At 52.6% G+C, this 17,119-nt stretch overlaps 10 protein-coding genes across 10 annotated transcripts; 3 read left to right on the top strand and 7 right to left on the bottom strand.

Annotated features, from left to right (window-relative positions):
* Positions 1-68: 68 nt before the first annotated feature.
* Positions 69-1,142, bottom strand: A1O5_02488 (solute carrier family 25, member 46; the record flags this gene model as incomplete). Its single annotated transcript, XM_007743104.1, has 1 exon — positions 69-1,142. The coding sequence occupies one exon, from the start codon at positions 1,140-1,142 to the stop codon at positions 69-71; it is 1,074 nt and encodes a 357-aa protein (XP_007741294.1).
* Positions 1,143-1,847: 705 nt separating this feature from the next.
* A1O5_02487 (uncharacterized protein) lies at positions 1,848-2,293 on the top strand (the record flags this gene model as incomplete). Its single annotated transcript, XM_007743103.1, has 2 exons — positions 1,848-1,956; positions 2,007-2,293. 2 exons carry the CDS (start codon positions 1,848-1,850, stop codon positions 2,291-2,293), a joined length of 396 nt encoding a protein of 131 aa, XP_007741293.1.
* A 411-nt stretch (positions 2,294-2,704) lies between these two features.
* On the bottom strand, positions 2,705-3,655 carry A1O5_02486 (uncharacterized protein; the record flags this gene model as incomplete). The annotated part of the gene is made up of 1 exon (XM_007743102.1): positions 2,705-3,655. One exon carries the CDS (start codon positions 3,653-3,655, stop codon positions 2,705-2,707), a length of 951 nt encoding a protein of 316 aa, XP_007741292.1.
* Positions 3,656-4,723: 1,068 nt separating this feature from the next.
* On the top strand, positions 4,724-5,988 carry A1O5_02485 (uncharacterized protein; the record flags this gene model as incomplete). Its single annotated transcript, XM_007743101.1, has 2 exons — positions 4,724-4,747; positions 4,816-5,988. The coding sequence occupies 2 exons, from the start codon at positions 4,724-4,726 to the stop codon at positions 5,986-5,988; spliced, it is 1,197 nt and encodes a 398-aa protein (XP_007741291.1).
* A 1,042-nt stretch (positions 5,989-7,030) lies between these two features.
* A1O5_02484 (uncharacterized protein) lies at positions 7,031-7,891 on the bottom strand (the record flags this gene model as incomplete). The annotated part of the gene is made up of 1 exon (XM_007743100.1): positions 7,031-7,891. One exon carries the CDS (start codon positions 7,889-7,891, stop codon positions 7,031-7,033), a length of 861 nt encoding a protein of 286 aa, XP_007741290.1.
* Positions 7,892-8,211: 320 nt separating this feature from the next.
* Positions 8,212-9,159, bottom strand: A1O5_02483 (uncharacterized protein; the record flags this gene model as incomplete). Its single annotated transcript, XM_007743099.1, has 2 exons — positions 8,212-8,413; positions 8,534-9,159. The coding sequence occupies 2 exons, from the start codon at positions 9,157-9,159 to the stop codon at positions 8,212-8,214; spliced, it is 828 nt and encodes a 275-aa protein (XP_007741289.1).
* Positions 9,160-9,889: 730 nt separating this feature from the next.
* A1O5_02482 (CAMK/CAMK1/CAMK1-CMK protein kinase) lies at positions 9,890-11,235 on the bottom strand (the record flags this gene model as incomplete). Its single annotated transcript, XM_007743098.1, has 3 exons — positions 9,890-10,719; positions 10,771-10,927; positions 10,981-11,235. The coding sequence occupies 3 exons, from the start codon at positions 11,233-11,235 to the stop codon at positions 9,890-9,892; spliced, it is 1,242 nt and encodes a 413-aa protein (XP_007741288.1).
* A 1,079-nt stretch (positions 11,236-12,314) lies between these two features.
* Positions 12,315-13,846, bottom strand: A1O5_02481 (NADH-ubiquinone oxidoreductase 49 kDa subunit, mitochondrial; the record flags this gene model as incomplete). The annotated part of the gene is made up of 2 exons (XM_007743097.1): positions 12,315-13,073; positions 13,121-13,846. 2 exons carry the CDS (start codon positions 13,844-13,846, stop codon positions 12,315-12,317), a joined length of 1,485 nt encoding a protein of 494 aa, XP_007741287.1.
* A 310-nt stretch (positions 13,847-14,156) lies between these two features.
* On the top strand, positions 14,157-15,331 carry A1O5_02480 (DNA-directed RNA polymerase I and III subunit RPAC1; the record flags this gene model as incomplete). Its single annotated transcript, XM_007743096.1, has 2 exons — positions 14,157-14,201; positions 14,255-15,331. 2 exons carry the CDS (start codon positions 14,157-14,159, stop codon positions 15,329-15,331), a joined length of 1,122 nt encoding a protein of 373 aa, XP_007741286.1.
* Positions 15,332-15,555: 224 nt separating this feature from the next.
* On the bottom strand, positions 15,556-16,919 carry A1O5_02479 (ubiquitin-activating enzyme E1 C; the record flags this gene model as incomplete). The annotated part of the gene is made up of 2 exons (XM_007743095.1): positions 15,556-16,804; positions 16,858-16,919. 2 exons carry the CDS (start codon positions 16,917-16,919, stop codon positions 15,556-15,558), a joined length of 1,311 nt encoding a protein of 436 aa, XP_007741285.1.
* Between the last annotated feature and the right edge of the window lie 200 nt (positions 16,920-17,119).

Raw genomic sequence — 17,119 nt, 5'->3', positions numbered from 1 at the left:
TGCCTTGTTGAGATGCCATTGTGGGAAGAGAAATGATCTGTTGCCCGTTCTTGCTCATACCCACATGTTTAACCAAGATATCGCCGCAACGCCTCGTAGATACTGAAAATGATCGCTGAACTAGGAGCCGCGCGAAACACTGTGATTCCACAGCCACGATAGAAGCCCTTGAGTCCCTGCTCCCGCCATAATTCTCGACCCGTCAATAGAAACGTGAGTCTCTTCTGCCCAGCGGCGACATCGGTACTGCACGTTTGCATGCGCGACTTGATCGTATCGGCCGGATAAAATACGAAATTATATGACATCCCCGCTGCTGCTCCTGCAACCATCTGCTGCCACACCTTAACATCTGATACGTGGTTCAGAGTAGAGTCGGAGCGCAGGAACAGCATTTTAACACCCTCGTAAGAGCCGAACCAGGCCGCTGAACCGCCTGTTTCGCGAATGAGTGTGCCCAGCTGCCCATGCCAGAAACCAAGGAGGCCTTGGGTGCGGAAGATTGTGGTGATGAGTTGCATGGGCCCGGGAGGGCGGGCTGTTGTGTAGCCCAACTTCGAGGCGAGGTCGGACGGGGGCAAGGGGACTTGCATCTTGCATTTTACAAGCTCGATAGGGGTAAGGAGAAGGGACGTAAACGCTCCTGAGGCGGCGCCGCAAGCAAGGAGGTAAGAAAAAGGGAGTTCGATTTTGCCATGAGGGTTTCGATCTCGTTGAGCGCGGAGGGAAGGAGTCGCTGCCACGACAATATGTTGAGCGATTCGATAGCTGAAGAACAACGAGGAGGTTTCTATTGCAGCGCCGAGCAAAGGGGCACTGATGCCTCTATACAGAGACACAAGAGGCCCCTCGGGGGAACGAAATGCCGCAGAGAAGGCATCGAGGGGACCTTGTAACCGGGCGGCGCCAGGCTCGTGGGATTGGGATTGGAGTCGCACTTTGACCGTGTCAAACGGGTATTCAACGAACTTCCCTAGAATTCCAGCTGTTGATCCATAGACTATGTCTTTAAGCGCTTCTAGGCTCTGGCTTGGAGGGGTGAGCAGGCGCTCTGACTGTTGGTGGGTGGATGTGCTTGGTTTGTGAGGACTGCTCTGGTCGAAGCCAGAGACTGACTGCAGCTCATCTTTGAAGGCTGCCATGCAGGGAGAGATTGTGAGGAACCCGACCAAGGAATGTTATCGTAGTAACATGTTGAGGAATATGTGTGAGAGGGGCTCGCTGAAGCCAAGGGAGGGCGGTGTCGTGCGAAATCGGAGCGGAGCTTTCAAACGCAGTGAAACGCAGCAGGCCAACTGGCTTTGGAAATTGTTCGAGGAAATCGTTCCAAGATCAAGCACAGGACTGGCAATTTATAGCAGAGAATAAGAACCGTTCAAAACGGTTGTGAGGTTTTGCATTCATCCTCTTAACCTCGCAATCGAGGGATCCCTCCAGTTGCACTCGAGGTGTGGAGTGAAGGCAAAAAAAGATTTTGCGGGCAAAATTCGACGTGATGGGAAAGGCTTCATGCGCCGACGCGTGCCCTGTCTGACATGGTCAAAACGAGAGGCTCATCCTGAGTACCCAGTATTATTTGGAGCATGAAGACAACTCAAGCATAACTCCCGGGGCTGGGCAGCAAAATCCATGGTGTCAGACAGAAACATTTCTGCACAGCCGTAATTCTCGATAAGATAAGGAGTCTTTTTGCCAGCGAGCCAGCCACCGCTGCAACCGCACCCATCACCCTCACCACACACTTGCTGTGATCCTCCCCGTGAAGGGACTCCCCTCTGATTTTGAGCTTCGGAGAGTACGAGGGACTACAGCACGCGGCCACTACGGGAAGAGGCAGTGCTGGAGATATGTCTGTCGACCAGCTGTCACCAGCTGGGGCTACCATGAGCGCAGCAGAATCTTTGACGGCAAAGCCCGCAACCGAACCTGTCCCAAAGATCGGAATGAGAGTCAATGGTACAGTGCGTCTGTTGCAAGCCATTCGGTGAAACTCACTCAATGAATAGGCAAGAACTGGCACGCTCCTAAGAAACCCTTCCGCCCGACTGCCGGCCAGACGACCTATGCCAAACGAAAAGAACAAGAGGCACTCAAACAGGCCACCAAGGCCCGCGAACAAGAAATGAAAGAGGAAAAAGAAGCCGAAAGAAACCGACGTGTCCAGGCCATCAAGGACAGGAGAAAAGCCAAAGAGGAGAAGGAACGTTACGAGAAGATGGCGGAGAAAATGCACAAGAAATTAGTCGAGAGGAGGAAGCGAAGAGAAAAGAGGAACAAGCTGCTGAGGAGCTGAGGAATCGCTTCCAATCTGGCATTACATTCGACACCTCAACGGCAAATCTGTGTCACATTGACAGGTTTGCTCTTCATCTGACTCCTCGCAAGTCATAGATAGAAGGACAGCAAAGCATCTCACTCGTGGTTACTGAGGGGTCCTATGGCTTCTTCTGATCGCCTTCCAGCAAACTGCGATGTCGCTGAGCGCCCACCCGAGATGTGTGGCTGCTTGAGGAAAGACGCAGAGTCGAGAAGTCTGTATGCGTCGGGAAAGCGACGACAAATTCCCGGCAAGTCCTAGAGGCCGAAGAGGTTGGATTGGGTGTTTGTATTCGGGGCATACAGCAGGACGGCTCGGGGCAAACCTTGCGCCGGAAGAAAGAGAGACGCAGAAGACTCCGCTTGCCCCGAGACAAGACCAGAGTCGTCACTTGTCTCCGTCACAGCCGATAGCGAAAGGACTATTGATCACAGCATTCCCGATCTTCAGCTTGAGAAGCAGGAAGCTCACCTTCAAAGCCCGCAACTGGTCATCTGCGAGGCGGATAAGTTCTTGCCTGCTTTGGTCATCAGGCTCATTAAGAGTCCATGCTATACTGATGTGAAAGGCATCCGACTTATCAGTCATTTCGCGCACCGTCTTTGTCTCCGAGTGGGACCGAAGGCTTGTAGGGGTATCGCGCGAGTCTGCATAGAGACAAGGCAGACCGAATTGCTGGGCAGTCGCATTACATATTGATAACAACCTGTTTAATTCATCGCTTTCAGGCTTCATCAGCCTCAAAACCAGGAAGAACCTTGTTTTGACGTAATTCGCTACCCAGTCGAGTCCTGAAACCTCGACTGTGAAAGGCTGGATACGGGCCTGGCTCAACTTTGATTCGAGGCTGGTTTGGAACAGATTTCTTTGCTCTGTCTTCAACACGAGGGGAGCAGACAAACTGATGTGGAGAGGTAACTGTACGCCCAACTCAGAATGCAAGAAGCTGTGTACATTGCTTCTCTGATCTCCTTGTCCTGGCCCCAATGCCGAAGCGGCTTTCTGTATCGCGGTATCGAGGGTCGCAAGGCAGCATTTTGATGGATACCACTCGAGATAGATGTGGGAGGGCCAGTTACCTACCACATGGGGGACTTGACGCGTGCGACCGGCATGCAAGGAAGGGTCGTCGGTGGTCGAGCTTCTCACGTTGGTGGCGTACAGGGAGTGGAACGAACTGGGTAATGGCGGCGGAGACGGTTTGGGCCTGTTGAAATCTTGTCCCTCTTGTTCTACATGCTCAGCCTTCCGTTTCCCACTGCCTTGCTTGATAGTCGGTTTCGTTGCTTCTTGTTCTTCGCTCTCAGAGCTTGAATGTGGGTAGTCGACAAGGACCATGATCAAGTTTCAGCAGTCGAACTTGGAAAAGCCACATGGCTCAATAGCCAATGTACCTGCCAAGGCGGGTGTCGAAGCTTGATGCCAGGATGAGATATTCCCCGGGAGCGAATAGAGTTGAGGTCCAGCCGGGGGCTCGAGCAGGTTGAGATCCTTGGAAAATTTGACGATCACCGAGATAAAGGGTTCACCGGGGAACGTCAGCAAACCAGCGTTGACGAATGGCAGATCGAAAGAAGGCAGGTGGAAATGATAAGGTGGTGACGAGGACAATGTCTCAGATGTGCAGGTTGTCTGGAGTCGTTTCCGCAGGGGACAAGGCGACACAGGTGAAAATCGGAGAATGCTTTCAGACACCGGGATAAGCGGAAAGAACGAGGATCCTCGTGCATGAAGATGTCTTTTCAGAGCTTCCGTCGAGAACACGCACTTGTCCAGAGCTGCGCAGACTGCGATGCGGTGGCGTGGTTGATGGTGGTCTGGTGGGTGGGATGGTTGATGATGGTTGCGCGTTCTCTGTTGTTCCTACTTGTACGGTACGAGTATGTGAAAAAGCTACCCAGTACAGTGGCTCCAGTGACCGCCAAGATCCGCCAGGCAACGTCAAACGACCACAATGGGCCCACGAGGCTTAATTTAGTGGATGACGTTGAGGCACAAGCCCCAATGACTGGGTGGCTTGGTGCTGAGGAAGCCCTGGAAGCCCCCAAATCCGAACCCTGGAGTTCAGACCCCCAGACCTGTAGGCCGGCAGCCTGGCAGCCCCACTGACCCTGGTGGAAGGCGGCCCACCAGCCCAGAGGCCCTCTATTCAGGCTGCTCTCCACCATGACATCGACAACTGGGTTGATTGCCCGCCATGCTCCGTTCTGCTACCTTTCAAACGTCCAATTGTCCCTGGTGTTTCTCAATGCGTACTTGGGAAAAGATTTCCTCTTAATCCTTTGACTGCGTGTAAGCCGAGATAGCAGATTCCCAATTCTTTTGTGTTCTCTATCCCTTCCCAGGGCTGCTCAACGAGACGTCGTTTGAGTCCGTGACGACCGCTCATGTGAGCAGACAGAGACCATGGACACTGGCGACAAAAACTGGGTAGGTACTTATCCAGGGACATCGCAACGGATCAGTAGCGCGCGAGGCTGACTCCCTTTCCGCTTCAGGCTACGAAATACCTCCTTGACCCATTGAACGCACCAGATCCTTCCCAAGAAGATGGCCCAGGAAACACCTTCCGACCTGGTGCGACAGTTGCTCCGGTCAAGCCTTCCCCCCAGTCGAAGCAACTCGTAGGAAGGCGCCTCTCCAGGACGAATCCATATCGCAAGAGCTCCCTTTCCAATACCGGCACGACCGAGATCAACCGGTCCGCTTCATTGAACAGCAATGGCTATTCTCCTATCTCAAGCAACAAAGGCCCATACCCTCCCCAGTCGTATCCTTCACCCCCACCCTCAGCAACCTCTCCGACCGCCGCCAACCACTGTTCACTGTCTCCTCAATCCCTGCGGTCTCCCCAAACGCCCCGGTCCCCAAGCCACAGAGAAGAAGCCTTCGGCGGTGAAAATCACTCGAGCCCCAATGGCGGTCGCCGCCGACGAGGAAGTTCCCTCTCTGAGCGCTATCCGGGGGATATGTCTCACCGACCTCTCGACACTCTGGCAAAAGAGAAAGCCGTGGCAGATCGGTCACGTCACGCGACTAGAAAACACCACATCCAACCAGATATCATCGACAAGCTTGATCTTACAGGCGGCGGAGCTTATCACCACGGCGGTCCCTACGACGCTACTTTGTTCGCGCGGAACAATTCACTAAACAGTCCGCTCGCGGCAGTAGCCAATTCCAATGCCGAAGCTCTTAAAGCAACTCCCAGGGAGAAAATCATCGACTCCGTGCAGGGCCACAGACCGCTCGACGGCGTTGCGGCGTACGCTCCAGGAAATATGGACCGTAACGGAAACGTTTACAGTTATGAAGAAGGCGACAATATGATGATCGAAGGGAGCCCGGAAGGTGGCGCTTATAAACGCTGGCCGGGCGTTCAATATCACCCAGGCGATGTCAAAGGCAAGGGTGAGCCAAGCTATACTTTGGAGAAGGTGCTTAAGGATCACAAGATCTCCGGTGAGGAGCAGAAATCCAACGGTAATGATGGTATTGAAATGAAGGCTCGCAACCGCAGCTCGAGCGGTCCTGTGGCCCCCACGACAGCTCGATCGGGGTGGGAGAAAGGCGAAGGGCTCGGAAGAAGTGGGAGCATCAGCAAGAGGCTTAGTGGAGGATTGAAGAAAAGATTTGGGAGTATTAAAAGAAGCCATCGCCGAGAAGAGTAGTGTTGGCGGAAGTTCTGTCGGTTAAGCGTCTGGTTCTAGGAAACAAATTGCTTTTGGGCGCCAATGGCCTTGGGATGAGTAGACAGAAACCATGAAGTTGGTTAACGAATGCGACTTTGGCACCGAAATGCTCGATAAAAAAAAAATAACTAGCAGCGTGTCATGGCTACGTGACTTCCTTTCACGGGTTTGCAATGTCGGGAATATATATTGGATATATCGTCTGCCCAGGACTCATTCTCAAGCTAACCCGCTTATAACCCAGAGGAGATTTGAACTCTTGTTCTAACTGTGAAAAAGTTATGTCTATCGCGATACCGACTTCGCTTCTCGTGATTATTGAGTATATCTTATGCCCCGAGCCATATGGATAATTAGAGTGATCCACGAAGATGCGGGTTCTGGCTCCTGACACCACTTCTTTTCAGAATACTCCAAAGGACCTTGCTTTGCTTATTGACAGGACGGAGATTCCCGTGATTTTGCCCCTTCCAAACTCGGCGGTGACGGACGGTCCAGCCAGACAAACAGACGGACAGACGACTTTTGCGCCCAGCTGGTCCGTGGAAGTCGCGAGGTCGCTGGGTGCTCGGCTCTCAGCACTGCTGATTCTCGTGCCGTTCAAGGACCGCGGAACGCTTTCGGCGGCTGGGTTTTTGAGACCTGGCGTCGCGACCGAGTGGCAGGTTTCGGGCCCATAGATAAAACTACAGTTCAGTCCGATGCCCGCGCTGTCGAGTGAGCGGGCGAGCCCTTGCGGATCATCGTCACAACGCGCGCCGGCCTCTGAGTCGGTTTTGGGACGGCGAGAATTCCCAGGGGGAAAGTTCTCGTCTTCGACAAAGGGGTTCCATCAAAAGACCCCCGAAGTGAACAAATTTGGTCGATGATGTTGTTGAGAAAATCGAGTCTGCCGGTTGTTCTATTCCACGCAAGCCTCAGCATTGCAATGTGGACTGGATGCCGACAGGCTTGCCACGAGGGTTGCTGCGCAGTACATCCTTCAACTCTGTAGTACTTCTCGTCCGAGCAAAATTCGTGATTATGGTCTTCCCGCAGTGCCGAAATCTTCCCTGGCATCAGGTCTATCCCAGGACCCGGTTTCCAGGTTCCTCACACGTTCCTCGATCCATTCGATCTTAGCATGGTTCTCCCTCTTCGCGGCCTCTTGTAAATCAAACGTCTTCTTCAACTGCTCTAGCATAAACGGTTCCAGGGTACTTTTCTTTCCGACTCTGTAGTCGTACACAACGACGTCTTCCAGGCACCTCGCCGCCGGCCGCTGGCGTACCTCGGACATGATCAACACATCCAGGATCAATGACTCCGTAGACTCGTCCGGACGTGACCGAAGCTTGTGGTAAACAGAGATCCGATCTGGCCACGTCATGGGAAATTTGAAATCGACGGTAATACTCTTCAGAATTAATCCAATGCCTCTAGATGTCAATAGTTCTTCCCATTGTCTCTTGTGCACCGGATCAATGTGTCCGCTGTAATTGCGGATCCAATTGCACCGTCCACTCTCCGCATATCGAACATACATCACATTGTTCACGTGGCCCATGGAGTCCTGCTCGCCCCAGACGATGTTCTGCCTGTGTAGGCCTGCTCTTTTCTCCGACGTCAGGTATCCCTCACTGCCTGCAATGAGCTCTCGCCACTCTCGGGCAATGATCTGCAGGACTTGACCAGCTTCTTCGACTAGCTTTGGAGAGAGACCGAAGGTGATACATCGTCCAATGCGGGATTTGGTGTCTGAGAGCCAGCGAGGGGAGATCGCATTCTTGGATTCCTCGGTTGCGGGCGGGGGAGCAGAGGAGTAATACCTAGGGGCAAAAGAAGGTGAATTTGAGGAGGCAAATGCACGAAAGGCACGCCAGATGGCACGCTGGGGTGGCATGTTAGCAGCACATCATTCACAGTGTAATTCCTGCTGAAGTGCAAGGCAAGCAAGCTGATTATTGACTTGCGGCCGATAGACGGAAGAAATTATGCCTCGGAGCAAACTCGGCGACTTCACCGTCCGCCAATGACAGTGGACAAGGCTGAGACCTTTCCGTTCTCCTATTTCCGAAGGAGGCGTACGTCTATTCCACAAAGTCTCTGGATATACAGATCTCTGCTTAGCTTTCGGCATGGTCTATCAACAATTAAAATACTACTTCGGTCGCAGGAGCGGAGCGGTGGGAAAGGAGGAGGATCTCCAACTATTCTGGCAGATCAACAAAACCACCCTCCATCAACAGAGACGCACGCTCCCGTCACGAAACTCGCCTTGTCACTCAACAGATAGACGATTGTGTCTGCAATCTCGACCGGCTGCGCCATCCTGCCTAGTGCCGTGGTTGAGAAATCCTCTGCCGACGCCGAACCCTCAGATATCGCCATGGACTGTTTCATCAGCGGTGTGTCCGTGAAACCCCTAGCAGTAGATCCAAATGGCAATAAGTTAGCACGATGATCTCTTCCACCTTCACGGTAAAGGATAATGCCAGTTTGTGGCAATGGACAACGGGGAAAAGAAACGGGATGAATAACTCACGGCGCAACGCAGTTCACACGGACTCCCCTCTTCCCGACCTCCTTGGCCACACACCTCGTCATGCCGAGTACGGCATGTTTACTCGCCGTGTATGCAGTCGTGTATTCCCTCCCTTGAAGACTCAGTCCACTTCCTGCGTTGACGACAGCTCCCCCTGCCCTCCGCCCATCCTTTCCATCTTTCCCGATGAATTTGAGCTGCGCCCGCATGCAGTTCACCATACCATGCACGTTGACATCGAAGACGAAATGCCACTGCTCGTCGTCTACATCCTCAATGCCACCAATATTATGATCCTTGGGGATTGTACCTGCCAGATTTGCCGCCCCGTCCAGCCTGCCAAAGTGTTCCACGGTCTCGTTTATCCACGACTCGACGGCATCGCGAGACCGCACGTCGACCTTTCTGAGAAGAATACGTTTGTGTTCGGGCGCTTCTGCCTCGGGGCCTGTTGTTCCTGTGGCGGGGATCTCTTTGGCGAGGTCTGAAAGGAGATTTCCAGGAATAAGTATGTCCCCCACGGAGACTTTAGCGCCGTATTTCAACAACAGTTTCGAAGTCGCAAAGCCTATTCCACTTGCACCGCCGGAAACAGCATAGACGCGGTCTCTGAAGAATGATTCCATGGCCATTCGAGCTTCAACAGATGGAAATAGAAGTTCGCAAGGGAGGGAAATCGAGAAATAAGGGGTATAGAGGTGGGCGAAGTAGGGTATTTCGTGTGAAAAATGTCAGTGAATGCTCGAATACAATATGAACTGGCGAAGGGGATATCTGGACAACAACGGCACTGCTGAGGTCTATAGGCAGTAGTGAGAGAGTGTATCAGTAATGGCGAAGGAGTAAAGGTATGGTGAGAAGCAGGAAACGAAGCTTTGTATAGAGCTTTCTGTAGAAAGTATGTGTGTTTACCTAGGGTAGCGTACAGCGTATATATGTCTGTTAAGATTGAGGAGAATGTTACACTACACGTCTTGCTGAAGCTTCGGTCGATCTCCATCCGATGGAGATCATTGCTACTTTCACAGGTGTATGGAGAACCCTTTTACAGCTAGCGGTCCGAATACGAAATATTGACATTGCGCCTTGTGGACAAAGTATGGATTTTGACAACGCTTTCCCCAAGTCCTTCTGGATCGTTCAACACGCAGCTCGGACAGGGGTATCAAGCCACCATGTGCAAAGCTGATTTATCGTCACGCATGAATAATACCCCGACTTCCATCATTATCACCGCTGACGATGGGGTATTGTGGCGCTACCGTAGTATCCATGTCGATACAGTATCAATCTGGCTTTGGTGAAAGTGGTTGACCATTGCGGCTCACAACTCTCCCACCAATATCTTCATTTTCATCAAGACCTTGCACCGGAGAAACTCTTTCTTCTCTCATGCTCCTTCGTAATGTCCGCCACAAGCTTGTCTGTCTTTTCCTTTTCCTTCATCTCCCTTACTTTCGCCAGGACCACCTCTCGGAAAATTGCACTCTTCGCAGCATTGCTCAGCGGTCTCCTCTCGCCGGTTTCATTCGTGGCGAGACCTCGTCCAGGGGAAACTCCCCTGATTTGATTCTTGACGGCCAACCCAGCAGCATTCTGTGCATTGGCAGGGATGTCGTTTGCGTCCGGTGAGCCGGGCTCTTCTTCGTCCTGAATCTTGAGGGCGTCGATTCGGTTGGCCAGTTTGACAAGCTCGATACCGCGCTTCAACTTCATCTTTGCGAGGTAAGATCTGATTTCTGGCAAGAGATCGTGGTCTGAGGCAGTTTCACCGGTCAGCCAGATATGCTTGAGTGCTTCTGTACTCGTCGCTCGTCGCTTGGGTTCTGGTTGCAATAATGTCAAGATAAATTCTTTCGCATCCTTGCTGACATCCTTCCAGTATCGCTCGTGGAAGATAATTCGACCAGCCTTGCATTCATCAACGAGATCTGCCAGGTTCTCGGAGCGGAAAGGAGAGTAGCCGCAAAGTAAGGTATAAGTAATGACTCCCAGTGACCACATGTCAACAGCCTTGCCGTGGCCTTGCTTGAGCATGACTTCAGGCGCCGCATAGCCAAAAGACCCGGCCATTGAGGTCAGGACAGCACCTGGGCCTTCAAGTGTTTTGGCAATGCCAAAATCGGCAAGGACGAGCTGAGAATCAGGATCTTTGGTGAGGTAGAGGAGGTTTTCTGGCTTGAGATCTGCAGAAGTCGGTCAGAAAGCATCCAACCGAAAAAGGGGTGTCTTCCCACCTCGATGGACAATGTTTCGTTCATGAAGATAGTCGACTGCCTCCAGGACCTGCCTAATTGTCTGCGAGGCGTCTCGCTCAGTGAACTTGCCCTTGTCGCAAATGCGGTCGAACAGCTCTCCACCAGTAGCAAGTTGGGTCACAATGTAGAACTTGTCCTGTCTCTTGTTAGCCTCGCAACAAATTTATCCCACCACGGGGGAGGTCTCACTCTCGACTCGAACCAGTCCACAAACCGAACGATGTGAGGGTGGCTTAGGGTTTGCAGCATCTGCAACTCGTCGTACACCATCTGCTCGTTGCCTTTAACACTCTTTTTGAGGATAATCTTGACTGCGACCTTGTCTCCCCCACCAACTTCGGCCTCCCGAACGATGCCATATGTGCCCGCTCCCAACGTCTTTCCAAAACGGTACTTGGCTTTCTTATCGTAGCTATCCGGCTGGCCCTGCAGCTTGTTCATCATACCGGTGACTGTTCATTGCACAATCAGTCTTGGTGCCTTGCGAGAATTGATCGTTCCAGAGCGGAGCGGGGCATCCATGCTGAAACCCGGAATGCAGATAAAGACAGTAACCATAACCACGCAAGAAAACCAATAACTGTTGAACCGAAAGATATTGAGGCGCCATTCAACGGCCGTACAGGGACTCACATGCACTCATGTTTGCAATAGTTCAGGCCAGCGCCTGCGCAGACAGTCTTAGAATCCTCCGAGATCTGAGACCTGGTGAGAGAGAGAAAGAGGACAGCGTCTTGTTATGGGAACCGAAAGAAAGATCCAACGGTCCGCCTCCAGCTCTTATCCTATCTCGATATGTGAACCCAGCCGCACGTAGAAGTCTTCGAGTGACTGCGGGGTAGCCCTGTCGGCGGCTGACAGCGATCGAGGCTGGTCAAGCACAGGACCACGAGTGAGGCAGGACAGAAGTAAAGGGACGGTCAGGGTTGAATGGAAGATCAGTGCAGATATTTCATCCCAATCCGCAGGAATTACTGGTTTAAAAAGGAGTGGAAGTTGCAGGTTGGCTGGCAAGAGTCACATCTTTCCTGGAACCTTTTGGGGGCCATTGCGTGGCGGAGCACGAGGAGGGAGGAGCTGCTGGAGGGGCCACGAACCCAGGAATTGGGAAGGGGTGGAAGGGGTTACCAAAGGGACCAAGGGCACCAAAGGGACTCAAAGCTCCCCAGCTGAGGTCAAGCTGTTTGGCTGTGGCGCCGGCTGCAGGGTTCAGGCATCAGCTACTCACCAATCCGGTAACCATAGTCCAGTGGGCTGAAAAAGCCTGCTCGTGTCTATACGAGCTCCTCTACCTCCCAGCACTGCAGGAATACTTCTGCGAGGACGCATTCGAGGATAGTGGGGTTTTGACACAAATGGAATGGCATGCGGCTAGCACAGTATATACACAGAATGCATTGCTCAAACCTCAATGAGAGGCGTATTCTTGCTTTTCAGGACAGGACTTCCAGCCTTGGGTCGCACCACCAAGCCCCTGGCCGCGCCAGTGCTTCCAAATCCTTCGTCCGCCTCCCAAAATCCTTCTACCGATCCACCTCGCCAAAGACCAGATCCATCGTGCCAATGATTGCCACTGCATCCGCCAGTAGATGGCCACGGCTGATCTGATCGAAACAACTCAGGTGGGCAAACCCGGGAGCTCGAACTTTACATCGGTATGGACGTTCACTTCCATCGCTGACGAGGTAGACACCCATCTCACCCTTGGGAGCTTCAATTGCGCTGTAGGTATCCCCTGGAGGGACAGTGTAGCCCTTGGTGAAGAGTAAAAAGTGGTGAATAAGAGCTTCCATGTTCTCCTTCATGGCTGCTCGCGGGGGTGGCGCGATCTTGTAGTCTTCCACTTTGACAGGCCCCGGGGGCATCTGGTTCAAGCATTGATGAATGATGCGCAAAGACTGGCGGAATTCTTCCATTCGGCACAAGTATCGATCGTAACAGTCGCCGTTTTGACCCACTGGCACATCGAATTCAACTTTGTCATATGCATCATACGGCTGGCTCTTTCGAATGTCCCAAGGAACACCAGAGCCTCGCAACATGACACCAGAGAATGAGTAGTTGAGGGCGTCAGCGGCGGAGACGACCCCGACACCCTTTGTCCTGCCGATCCAGATACGGTTGTCTGTCAGGAGTTCCTCGGTCTCATCAATGCGATCACCAAACTGGGTTGCCCATGCATAGATATCGTCCAGCAATCCAAGGGGAAGGTCTGCTTTGACACCGCCAGGACGAACATATGCAGCATGCAGTCGTGCACCTGAGACGCGCTCGTAGAATTCCTATCATCGATTAGCGAGTAGCGAAGACAGCTGGCGTCCTGGCATACCATGAGCTTCTCTCGCTCTTCAAAACCCCACAGGAAAGGAGTCAAAGCACCGACATCCATAGCGTGTGACAGAATCGACATCAGGTGGTTTAGAATCCTAGTGATCTCCCCAAACAGAGTTCGAATGTATTTAGCTCGCTCCGGGATGTCGATATTGAGCAACTTCTCAACAGCAAGAGAGAAACATTGCTCGTTGGTCATCATTGAGACATAGTCGAATCGATCGAAATATGGCAAAGCCTGGAGATATGTCTTGTACTCGATCAACTTTTCCGTGCCTCGGTGCAGCAGTCCAACGTGAGGATCTGCCCGCACAATTTCTTCACCATTGAGCTCGAGAATCAGACGCAACACTCCGTGCGCAGCGGGATGTTGTGGACCAAAGTTAACAGTATAATGACGGATCTTCCTTGTCTCATATTCATCACCCAAATTCATGTCCGGGGTTTTATTGATCAATTGGGAGTCTTGCTGGACGTGCTTGGTAAAGGTAGAATCCGTGGGACTGATGGTCGTGGCTAAGGGACCGCCAGGAGTTTCCGGGTTGGGAACGGGATTGTGCCCCGTGCTACTAGGCTCTGCTCTTCGAGAGGCAGTCGATGAAATTGTACGGGAGAAAAGGAGCGACTGTCTCTGCCTTGAGGGTAGTTGGAAACTCGGCGTAAGGCAAAGTCGTTTGGAGGTGTGAGAGTGCCGGCTCGCGGCTCGTACAAATGAGGCCGCCATAGTCATGCTTGTCTTGTTTGGCACAAGGCCAAAAGGAAGAAGGCGCAATAGTCGTCGAGGTGATGCTTCGAGGGTGGCGGCATCAATCGAAGCAGAGACGGCTTCCAAGGGTGCCCTTGGCCACTGAGGTCGAAGTCAATGACAGCGACTTGGAAGCGAGAATAGCTTCAACAATACGTCGAGCTATCTCGGGCTGTGATTGGCAGAAAATACGTGTCTCCGCCAGCTTATGTAATGTCGATTTTTGGAGAAACTTTTTGATTTTGCTTTTGCGACTTTGACCATCCCGCAGTCAACCGTCCAATTGTCCATGGCTTCCATACAACCCTCACAAGACAGCCTTGACAGGCGAAAGGTAGGTCGCGGCTGCTTCAGGGAGGTGTTACAACACTGACTGTTCCGTCTCAGATCGTCGGTATCAACGCCGAGACCGTCACGGACATCACGTCGACAGACTTTCCTGGCCACCATGCTGGCGAAGATAACTCCTGGTCCCTCGACAGATTCGAGAACAACTTGAAAATCCTCTTCCATCAAAATCAAAAATATGAAGCTACTTTCTCCCTTGTTGGTGTCGACGCCTCTGTCGCCAATGCTCTCCGCCGCATCCTCCTCGCCGAAGTTGCAACCCTCGCCATTGAGAAAGTCTACGTCCAGAACAACACCTCCGTGATTGCAGATGAAGTCCTTGCGCATCGCTTAGGACTAATCCCACTCAAGGGAAATGTCGAGGGCCTCAAAGAGTTGGACTTCTTCGTCGAGCCGAATGCCGACAGTGGTGTCCAAGGCACCGACCGGATGGACACGAACACGGTCGTACTAAAGCTGAATGTTAAATGTGAACGAAATCCAAACGCCGACAGAAGTGCCACAGAGCCAGAGGAAAAATACATCAATAGCCGCGTCTACTCACGTCATATTGAATTCATGGCCCAAGGCGCACAGCAGGAACTTTTCGCGAAAGAGCCGTTAGAGGCCGTTAGCCCCGATATATTGATTGCGAAACTACGTCCGGGTCAAGAGATTGACTTGGTCATGCACGCGCACCTGGGGATTGGTGGCGACCATGCGAAATTCTCACCCGTCGCGACGGCCACGTATCGCCTCCTCCCGTCCATCACCATCACAAAACCAATTCTGGGCGCTGACGCTCGGAAGTTCCAAAAATGCTTTCCCCCTGGCGTGATTGACCTCGAGCGTGTGACCCCCTCTGACGCGGCATCGGACAACCCAGCCTACCACAACCGCGAGGGCGACGAGAAGGCCGTCGTCAAAGACCCCATGCGCGACACTGTGTCAAGGGAATGCCTGCGGCACGATGAGTTCAAGGGGAAAGTCAAGTTGGGAAGAATACAGGATCATTTTATTTTCAATGTCGAGAGCACAGGCCAGTTTCCAAGCGATGACCTATTCTTGCAGAGTGTCGAACTGTTATCACAGAAGGCGAAGAGACTACTGAGGGCGTTGGACGAGATGGAGAAATGATCAACTACAGAGTGATCAAAAGTCCAGGAGACTGAAATGTTCCATGATCATGACTGCATCTATTGGCGTTTTTATGCATTGAGGGCGTCCCATGCAGGCCCTCTTAGATACCTCGGATTGCGAAATCGAGAAAAGTTCTCTGCTTTGACCATTCCTCGCAACAACCATCTCGTTCTTAGCGACTCCGGCAATCAGCTTGGACCTCAAGGCTCTGCATCCCATTTTCACTGCTTGAACACCAGCCGAAACTTGAAACTTATCATAAACGCCGCGTCACTGACGCCAACTTCCTCCCCATCGCCCACCAACTCCCTCATCTTCTTCCCCAAATTGGGCCTCGTCTGCTCCTCCAGGCTCTTTGGGGCCTGAACGTACAAGGTCCTCGCCCCGGTCCTGATACTCGGCTTTTTGAGTTGTGCCTCGGCCCTCTCCGCCAAACTTGCCAGGAACTCGTCCAACGTCCACTCTTGGTCGATGGTGAGCGTTTGGGCGAGGTTGCCGCACACAGGACAGTCCTCTTTCTTTTCCGCCGCAAACGTGTACGTGTAGAGGCCTCCCTCGTTGGAGTCGCCCGTGTACATCATGTAGTTTTCTAGAAATGGCGCACAACCCGTCGCGATCTTCAATGCTTCATTGCAGCAACTCGCCGCGATAATAGCATTTGTAGAGGCGATTGCGGGGATGATGTTTTTCACCACGCCCTGAGTCATCGAGTACGTCACCCCGGTGATATTGAACTCGTTGGCACGTTTCAGGGCCGTTGTATACAACCACGAGATGTGTTCCGGGTCGTCGGTGTCAAGGGTTTCACCCTTGCGTTGCTCTTCCCAGGCTATGATGTGCGCCCACTCTATGCAGTGTTGAGGTTGGCGCGGGATGGTGGCCAGTGTGCACAAGGGCACAGCGGCGCGGGGAGCGTGCATGGATAGTTGGCACTCTATGCACGATGTGAGGCTGGGGAGGATGACTCGCGCTTGGCCTTTGAATCCTTCGGTGCCGCCATCGATCAGTGGTTTGAGGGATTCGGGATTTTCCATGTCGACCATGTCGACCAGTGTGGCGTTGATCCAGCGGCGGGCTTCAATGCTGTCGAGTCCGCAAATAACGAGCTTGAATTGCATGTAGTATTGTTCGTCCTTGTCCTGGATCTTACCATTGTAGGGAGTGATCTTGACACCCGGAACACGTTTCTCTACGAATGCTGCGGCGACTTCGGCTTTGGATTTACCCACGTCGGAATGCCGAAAGAGGAATTGACGGTTTAAGTTGGACACATCAATGGTGTCCATGTCGATGACGTGGATGTCCTTGAAGCCGGACAGGGCGAGATTCTTCAGAATCTCGCATCCTAGCCCGCCGGCGCCGATGACCAAGACTCGTGATGACTCTAGGGCGTTGACTGTTTCTTCTCCAGGCACGAACTCTTCTCCGGCATACGGTGACGTGGTCGATAAGGCGCGGTCAAGGTAGGTCCTTAGATGTTGCGGTCAGATGTTCGTACTGTTTGTTGGCTTTGAGGGACTTACCATCGATCGCGTGGAGGAGCGGGAGTGCCATTGGTGAGAAGTGACGAGATGGGTATCGACATATTGAATTCAGAGCTAAGTGCCTTGTCGCTTGAGAGATCGTCCTTTCGCAAGGATGCACAAAGGCGAGATATCCCTTGATGTCCTCAGGATGAGATTTCAACTAGCGATGGAGTTGCCACCTGACAACCGACCAACCGGGAAGCCCTCGTTGTGGTAGCGCTTCACATACAGATTGGCTGGCGGCCACAGCGTGTCCAGC

Source organism: Cladophialophora psammophila (assembly GCF_000585535.1).
Source record: "Cladophialophora psammophila CBS 110553 chromosome Unknown aczJe-supercont1.3, whole genome shotgun sequence".
NCBI lineage: Eukaryota > Fungi > Ascomycota > Eurotiomycetes > Chaetothyriales > Herpotrichiellaceae > Cladophialophora > Cladophialophora psammophila.
The sequence above is the reverse complement of the archived record's forward strand: the minus strand, read 5'-3'. Positions and strand labels throughout refer to the sequence as shown.